General features: G+C 37.0%; 1 protein-coding gene across 2 annotated transcripts in view; it reads left to right on the forward strand.

Moving 5' to 3' along the window:
- The window catches only part of LOC145995231 (caspase-1-like), a 31,283-nt gene extending 21,798 nt beyond the window's left edge, over window positions 1-9,485 (forward strand). For both annotated transcript variants that reach the window (XM_083131797.1, XM_083131796.1), the window contains 4 exons: window positions 648-898; window positions 1,421-1,602; window positions 4,402-4,522; window positions 6,886-9,485. In XM_083131797.1, the coding sequence (XP_082987923.1) occupies window positions 648-898; window positions 1,421-1,602; window positions 4,402-4,522; window positions 6,886-7,145 (814 nt within the window). In that variant the 3' untranslated portion in view covers window positions 7,146-9,485. The remainder of the gene's footprint in view (window positions 1-647; window positions 899-1,420; window positions 1,603-4,401; window positions 4,523-6,885) is intronic.
- The last annotated feature ends 116 nt before the right edge of the window (window positions 9,486-9,601 follow it).

Consider the following 9,601-nt stretch of genomic DNA (forward strand, 5'->3'; position numbering starts at 1 on the left):
ACCGAACAATTACGTCCAACACAAGGCACTCACTGTAAACACTGAAATGCACGTGACAAGACGGATCATTGTTGTCGCATGGCTCGTTGTTGTGACTCCATCCACGATCACCGTATTTTTCAGTCCACATCACGTATGCAGTTTGTCTGAATCAGTACAATAATATTCAACTTACATGAAATGTACATTTTGTATACTAATCGGGACGGGGCTAGTTTTTCGTGCAGCACACTGTATAAGAGATACATGCAATTTTATTGATCAAAAGTGTAAATTGGGGCGTCCCCTAAATATTGTTTGTTTGAAGTAAAATTTGGATTTTTTTTTAGTAACATGTCAAGGATTAAAAATATCCGTGTGGAGAATGGAAACTCGAATACCTGGATTTGTGGACCACCCTAATATATCTCAAATTTGTTTTTTCTTGAGATACGACACTTTGTGACGGGGTCGACGATATGTTCATATGAACTTTTTTGTTTCTTGTCCTGTCAGGAATCATCACCTTAAGTTTGCCACCATTGTTCAGAATCACCCTGTATAAGTATAGATATTTTGGAAGTGAACTTTCTATGCCTTCAAATAAAAAACGTTCCTTTAGCAATTGAATGGCTACTATATTGCTCTTGTCTTGTATCTTTTTCCAGACCAAGATCTTATGTTGTTGCTAACACCAAGCTAAAACCGACGGACAGAGAGTACAACATGAACAGCAAAAAGAAATCCAAGGCTCTAATATTCTACCACACGACATTCGACGAATCTCTGCGCCTGGAAGATACAAAGGTGGCTGAAAATGACAAGGAGAAACTTAAAATGACGCTACAAAATTTGAATTTCGAAGTTGAAACCTATAAAGACTTTAAGTGCAAGGAAATCAAGGATAAACTTATTGCTGGTAAGTACTCGTAAAATGTCCTTCTTCCTACTCTTTTAAATTCTAAAATGCTATCAACCTTCTTTCATCTGTTGCAACTCTTTGCCTATTATCAACTGTCTTTATCTCACGAACTACTAGAGACCGAAGGAAAACTTGTTTATAATAAGACATTATAAATACCTCAGTGTAATATATGTTTACTGATCCACCTTTTATATTCGCATATCACCCATCTACCTCTCAACCCTCTGAAGGAAAGATTGGTGATGAAGTGTCTTGAAGTGTGAATAAGGTTGCTTTGAAATTGTGAAAAAACAGTTGCCTCAGTAGAAGAAATGAAATAGTTGAAATTCCAATTCCTCTTCCACTATTATTAAAATCATAATAAGATCAATGCCCACTTTTACTAACATTAATTCATGTTATTGCCAAAACGTGTTATCTCTGCAATTTTAATGTTTTGTATTTCATGAATAAGTCAATAATCCTCCATCTCCAAAAGTAGTAGTATGGCCTCTGATTTGGTATAATTTTTTCCAGTGGCTGAAAAAGAAGACCATTCTGAACGTGGATGTATCGTTGTGTGTCTGGAAACTCATGGCTCTGAGGGTGGCATTGTATACGCACGTGACGGACCGTACAAAGTTGACACCCTGTGGTATGCGTTTACAGGCGACAAGTGCCCTACACTGGTTGGGAAACCGAAGCTGTTTTTCATCGAGGTAACCTCTTCCATTGCTCTGGATACATGAGGGTGATTCTACTGCGTCGTGTGCAAGTAGTTGCCATGCTTTAACCTTGCAAAACGTTGTCATAATTGCAGAAGTATTAATGAGCAATAGCGGGAATGGCCACATGGGAGGGGGGGTTATGGCACAGACCACACCATCAAATTTTGGGGAGGATTTTAAATAAAATTCAACATTTATATTCATTCATTGTTTTCTGCCTAATTGGCAGGTTTTTCACTGCAATCTCCAGCTTTCCCTATTCTCTGCCTTACGCTTCGTAATAGCATACGACCCAGTAAATTTAATATCATCCATAAGCTGATATCTCTTTCTTCCACGGACTTTTCCTCCTTCAACTATTCCCTCCAAGGCGTCCCTTAGCAGGCAGTTACTTCTTAGACAGTGTTCTAACCAGTTTCTTTTCCTCTTCTTGATGGTCTCCAGTATAGATCTTTTTTCACCAACTCTCTTCAGTACGGCTTCGTTTCTTACCTTGTCCGTTCATTTTACACGCTCCATTTTTCGCCATGTCCACATTTCAAAAGCTTCGAGTCGTTTTTCTTCATTTCTTCTCAACGTCCAGGTTTCTGCACCATGTAGTGCTACACTCCACACAAAACATTTCACTAATCTCTTCCTTAGTCCTATGTCCAAGGGTCCACAAAAAATATTTCTTCTTCTAATGAAAGCTTCTTTTGCTATTGCGATTCTCATTTTCACTTCTTGGTTGCAGCTCATGTCACTGCTTATAGTGCATCCGAGGTATTTGAAGCTATCCACTTGCTGGATTCTTTCACTGTTTGCTCTCACATTAATATTCCTTGGTTTCCGTCCTATAACCATTGCCTTTGTCTTGTTTACATTAATCTTCATCCCATCTTCTAACATACTATTTATGGTTCTTTCATCCTCAGCGAATAATGCCATGTCATCAGCAAATCTTATGAAGTTTATTCTTCTTCCTCCCAATTTGACACCTCCTGTGCCCTGGAAACAATTTTTCACTATATCTTCTAAATAGATATTAAACAAAGTAGGTGATAGGCAGCATCCTTGTCGTACTCCTCTTCCAATTTCACAGTCTTCTGTCATTTCGTCTCGTATTCTCACTTTAACTCTTTGATTCATTTATAAGTTGCTTAGAAGTCTTCTCTCTTTCCAATCTACACCAATTTTCTTCAGAATTTCTGAAAGTTTAACCCAATTCACTCTATCAAAGGCTTTCTCCAGGTCTACAAATACTACAAACACCTCCTTTCCTTTCTCTAACTATATTTTCCTAAAATATATTTAAACATATTTTCACCTTAGGCCATCGTTTCTCAACCTATGGGGCGCAACCCACTGGTGGGTCCCGAGGGGCGTTTGCTGGGTCGCGAAGTCGGGTTTAAAAATGTATTTACTTTGTCTTAAAAATGTATTACATTTATTTAAATTACTAAGGTATATTGTTTTTAACCATTTAAATTCAGCCCTTGTTGTGCGTAGTCTAAACTCTACATTTCTGTTATTCGGGCTCTACTATTCCTTTTTACCGGCATATCTCTGATGTTTAACTCAAGGAAATCTGATATCTGTCGTTTTCGTTTCGGTCGCAGCAATGAGTTCTTAATTATCTGTGTGTCACATGCATGTCGACTTAAAGTGTTGTTTGATATTTCCGACCGCCATTAAGATGAAAAAGGATTTTCATCTCTAATTCAAGTGAAAAGCAAGTACAGAAATAGTCTTGACGCGCACTCAGATTTGCGACTTAAGTTAACCATCACTGTACCCAACATACCCCACCTTATGAGGAAAAGGCATTAGTTCAGTGAGTAAAAATAATGTTTTCAATTTCAGCATGTGTGTTTAGTTAGATGTTAGACTAGAGTAAATTAGTCCTTTAAATTGCATATTTACTTCTCTAGAATGAAGTATGTGTAATTTAATTAAGCAAGCGTAAAAGAGGGATTCTTAAAGTGCACGATGTTACCCAAAATATGATTATAAATTGGGTGCACACTCCTACAAGTAATTCTGCCGGCGTCCATGCTTATGGGTTCTATCAAGTGTAATATCCTTCAAGTAGTGTTGTCCACGGGACGAGACGGGACAGGCTTTTAAAAATTCGAGACGAGACGAGATTGACCATGTGCCCCGAGACAATATAATATTTTCGAGACGAGACAGCATTTCCACGAGACTTCCACGAGACGAGACAAGCCAAAGTCTCGTCTCGTGGGTAACACTACCTTCAAGGTGGGTCCCGGACTGAAAAAGGTTGAGAAGCACATGCCTTAGGCGTACCATATTTAATCCATTAGATGAAGAAACGGAAGTATTTAGGGTTAGTGGACGTACGCCCAACTATTGGAGGGGGAAGGGAATTTCTCGTCATGACATGAACAGTACAGCATTGGAAACAGGTTGAATTACGTTATCAATTAATCATTACTGTTATATAAATAGCAATGTGTAAACTTTCAAGGAAATTGTAACGGGTAATATGTATTATCGGTCGGGTGGGGGGAAATCCAACTCTTGAATATCAGACGGGAATTTAGTTACGGGGGACTGAGCATTAAAAGGGGGAGGGGGGCATATGCAACTCTAGTGTACTGCTATTACATCTTAGTCCATCGTATATAAATTATGGTTAAGCTCCTCACCGATCAAGTCCGATTGTTAGCAATTTGGTAAGAGCGTAAATTTCGACTGGCCGCTTAATTTCGTGCCGGCTAATGTAGGCAGGTTGGATATTTAAGGATGGAGGTTCAAACCCGGTTCCTTTCTTTTCCTTTCTTTCAGGCTTGCAGAGGAGGTTGGCATGATATTGCCGTGACATCTACAGTTCAAGTCGATTCCGGGCGAATGAGTTACCTTATACCTACTCATCAAGATTTCCTCATTTTCTTCTCAACTGTTGAGAGTAAGCATTAGGGGAGAGTGGGGCAAGTGAGACCCCATAAGAGAAGAAAGGTCTTAGTGTGCACATTATTTTTTAAGAAGAAACAAACTTTTACCAGGTTACACGTAGAACAGTTATCAACATTTTTATCTAGTTCAAATACAAAAGAATTATTAACTTCTCGGTTAAAAAATTGAAATAAGTCAAGTCTCCATGTGGACGCACTTGGTCCACCGGGTGGGGCAAATGAGACCAGCCAGATACAGAAATTGAACACTGGAAGTTGGTAAATAACTTTCACAGACAAACGTTCTAAATCACTTAAAGCGTGTGTCCAGATTAATGGAATGTGCTGCGAGTCCTTCCGACAGCAACATTAACTGGCAAAAGGAATGAGTGGGCATTCCCCAGAACGAAAAATTAGCGCGCATACTACTCAACACACATGGGAGAATTGTCGTTAATATTAAACTAACGTACCAATGAATAAATCAACCTTGGAACAAGTACGACCGTTTAAGATTCTAGGTGGACGCTCTTACCCCACCCCACATGTTTTATTTACTCGTTCCCTGTATGAGAGTCTAACAATGCTACATTCACCGTATGTCAGTCTGAGATTCATAAAGAGATATATTATGCAATAAATATATTACAAGTGCTAAAATGTATTGACGAAATGGAATGCAGGCTTCTGTATACACCATAATCCATATAAAGATAACACCGAAAATAAATATATACATATAAAATCGTCAATTTTCCAGTGAGCGTAAAACTTGTTCACACACAGCCTCTCCAGCTTCCATGACACCAACTAGCTTCTTGCGGAGTCATTTCCTTTCGTGGTCTACAATTTAGCTACGATGGACACACTTGCCCAACCTGCCTCACTTGCCCCATCCTCCCCTACTATTTATTACTTATACTATTATTCAATTCTATGGATCTCGATATTGGCCTTTAGGCCCGCTAGGTCATTGGCTTGCATTGATGGTAATAAATGCATATTAAAATTAGAATGGTATTTATTATAATTATCAGTGCTTTTTCCTGGAAAAAAAGGATTTTGGTACTCGTTATTTGTTATTGTATTCACAATATGAACTACGCTAAATATTGCAGTATGTTCGTGAATGATCGTGCACCCACACACACACATTTATTTCGTTAAAATATAATGCTTAAAATAAAATGTTTTAGTTTTATTCTCAGCTATAAAAAGATGCCAGTGCGGCGTACCGACAGACGAAAAAGCCCTGATTATTGTTGTTATTGCATCCAAAGTAAATATATATAAACACAAGATCTATAACGTCTCTCATGACATTAGGTTCTCATTTACATATTAAACGAAAAGAACTGACCGAAATATTATATTTTCTAAATTTTCGGACCGCCCACCAAAGGAGACAAATTCAGTACAAGAACTTTCTCTTCTCTTTGACAAAGGAGGGACTTTTGTATAGTGTATTAAATAAATAAAATGGATGTCCAATGTAATGTCGCAGCAGGAACTGAGTTCCGGTACCAACCTGATTTGCCGGAACGGATTTCCGGTGCGTACCGGATTACTTTAAGCTCTGCCTATAGGAGTTATCCACTATTGGACATTTCGTAAAATTGTACTTTTCTGTATTTTTAGTTATTTCCTGTCGTTTTACTACATCATTAGGCTAATCGTGACGCTGAGAATGAAATATAATACAAAACAATGGAACATTCATAGTCTGAACGCAACTCAGACCCGAAATCTTCGAATGTGATCGTGATACAAACATTGAATGCACTTTGCTATCGAAATGAAAAAGGGAAAAAAAGGGACTGATGCATGAAAATGTGGTAAAATATTTTACTGATTACTAAAAAGAGTCATAATTCCTTTCTTGTTTTCAATTCTCCCTTACGAAGAACACGCCAACGGCATTTAACAAGATCTAAGATTCTGCTTTCGAATTGGTAATGTTAACTTACTTTAGTTAACGCAAAATATGGCATTTATGTTAACGGGCCAGGAAAGAGAGTCCTGTTACATTTTGACCAGACTTTGTATAGAACAATGTGACGTTGTAACTTTGAACACAAAGGCTGGCTGCTTTAATTTACACGTTAATGAAGTTATAGTTACTTAGGGGTTTGCTCGGAATTTTCTTCATTTGTGTGTTTTTGTTAGTTAGTTATAGTTAGCGGCTTTTCTGCAACATTTGGCTAATCACGGACCAGGATTTTTGCGAGGGTGAATACAACGCCGTATACCCTGAACTACAGCCCTGTAAGCGATACTAGCGCCACTGCACCGAGGCCAGGGGTACAAATAGGTTGGCTGATCAGTAGAGCAGTATTCGCTTGTCTTTCTTAACGAGTTATTTTATCATTTGTTGCAGGGTTTATAGCGATGGACGCGAGAAAGCAGTCGTTTTTTGTGGATGCCCTGTGCCAAGAGCTGCGAGCAATGATGGAAGAGGAAGAAGACAGAGACATCTTTCATTGGATGACTCGCGTGTGCCACAACGTGGCCAGTCGTGAGTGTGACGCAGTTCCGGATAGAAGGCAGGTCCCTTGTTTAAACAGCACGCTGACCCGCTCGCTCTATCTACGTAAAGGTGTACGGGCTCTAACGGGCAGGGCACGAAGTTATGAATAAAGAAGATCGGTTTTCGCGTATTCGATAGGCTGAGTTGATTTCGCCTGGTTACGATTAGGGGGCAAGATTAAGTACATTTTGTGGATTTACGTTTGTATTTGGAGACAATGAGCTACTCTTGTCGAGTAAAGGTAACGTAACGAGTCGTATCTGTAATTCTGTTACTTTTACACTTTTTTGTTCGTTTCAATTGATTGATTGATTTGATTGAGTTCATGTTTGAAGTCCACTTTATGCACAGTGAAGCTAATCGGGACTGGACATACAGATTGAAGAGGGATCCGAACCACTACGTGCCTCCACCGGATATTGAACCCAGGATCATTTGATTACAATGCGACGACGCTACCACTGCGCCATCGGGAGGCTATTTTTGTTCGTTTCAATAGTAAAAAATTGTAATAAAATACAAACACATGTAGGGCTATTTGCTATGAGCAAAGGTGTATCGTGGTGTAATCTTTTCAAGGATTAGGGCTAAAATTAACATACATTTTCATCAAATTATAATCAACACCACATGTTTTTATGTGTGTGTAATACATACATAATATATAAATTGTGCGTTTGTGTGTATTACAACACATGTAGGGTTTCTTTTAATAAAAATTCATGTTAATTTTAAATAATCAGTATAAAGAAATAGAACGGCCCGCTTGAAGTTGCAAAGTAAATTAGGCCAGTGTTGGAATATAACAAAATGCAAATGGTGTGAGATCCTAACATTTTTCTTCTTCTTCCTCATTTTGATTTACTTATAAGTGTTATCACTAAGGTTCCGATTATCCTGACTGAATTATTTAAAACTGTTTCCGAAGTATGCATTCACTTATCCTCTAAACATTACCAAAATATGAACTAAAAATGCAGAAGTACTCTTTTTACTAAGCATTTAACATAATCATTTTCTGTTGTCCGTCCAAATGAATAAAATATAATTATAAACTGAACTGAACTGAATAGGGGAAAATAGGAATACCTTTAACAGTTTGTTTCCAGTTTCCTCCCTACAGAAATAAGGAAAATAGGCAAAGAACTTTCCTTTGCCTTATCGGCACAAGCAAGAATGTATGCAAAGTATTTGGTGAAATGTTTAAAACACCTCAATATGAAACATGGGCGTCGCCAGAAATTTTTGCAGGGGGGTCGGGCAAATGATAAAAGTTGAATAGCAGAAAAAATAACAATGAGTATTATTACCACGGCCATAAATGTCATTATACAGTAATAAATACTATAACCTATTAAAAACAAATTTTATTCAAAATAAAAATAATAATGATAATAATAATTATTATTATATAAATGTGGAGACTCGATCCACCAAACGAGTGAATACCAGCACAACTATTTTCTATGATTTCCTTTGCATTTTATGCAGTTAGTATCTGAAATGAATTTTGATATTAACTTTTGCAGGTCCCATTCAAGAAAAGGCTTTAAATGTTAGGGGAAAGGTTTGATCATAAATTTTGTTGTGTGACCTCTCACCTACAACTGTAATTATTAGAATTTTGAAAACTGTGGAACCATTTGTTCTTTGGATGAAATGGTAGAATATAACCTTGTTCCTGTATTTTTCACTAAATGTTTTTCGATCCAATGCATTTTTACTTTTATTATTCTGTTAGAATACTAACTAAATGAACTTTTTATCTGTTCTTAACAAAAATAGTAACAGACTTTTTGCTTTCTTGTTTCTTTAAATAAATGATGTCAATTTCCAGGGGGGTCAACCGACCCGTTCAACCCCCCTTCCCGACGCCCATGATATGTACAAACATGTGCTTTTTAACCATATTTCGGCCTAAATATGATGTAAAAATTTGGGAAAATTGTTATTAAATTAGTAAACCCAGTGCTGCCGCATTCACAAAATCTAGGTTAAATTAACCTAGGCATGAAAACAGAAGCCAAGATAAAATAAAACGACATAAAACCCGAATCCTATCTGTTACCTATCTAAGAGCAATGTATTCAAATTGTGTCATTGGAATAACATTAACAATCGTAACAACAGTGTACTATTTAAGGTGTTTTTGTAATTAATTCTTCAACTTACAAGACCTGGATTTCCATTCTTGTAGCAAAGATTTTTTTTGTATTTTACTAATACGAATAAACGTTTCGTCATACACAGCAAAAGCTGTTAATTGTATAGGCTAAGCTTCTTATCAATTATGTTACTAATACATTTCGTATTGTTATCAATTTTTTAAAGTATGTACATGCCATTCAAGAGCTTCCGGAGCCAATTTATCTACTTTTGGAATCATACTTGTAGAATTTTTCATTTCATGTCTAGAATATTTTTCATCACTGTTTGTTGACTGAACTAAGTTTTCTTCAACCGATGTAAATTAAATATATTGCACATATAAATGTATTTTAGTTATTTTAATTTCTATTGTAACAGTAAACATGATTTAACAAAAAAAAATGTTGTAACATTCTTT

The sequence above is a fragment of the Lepisma saccharinum genome, chromosome 11 (assembly GCF_977018435.1).
Source record: "Lepisma saccharinum chromosome 11, izLepSacc3.1, whole genome shotgun sequence".
Lineage (NCBI taxonomy): Eukaryota > Metazoa > Arthropoda > Insecta > Zygentoma > Lepismatidae > Lepisma > Lepisma saccharinum.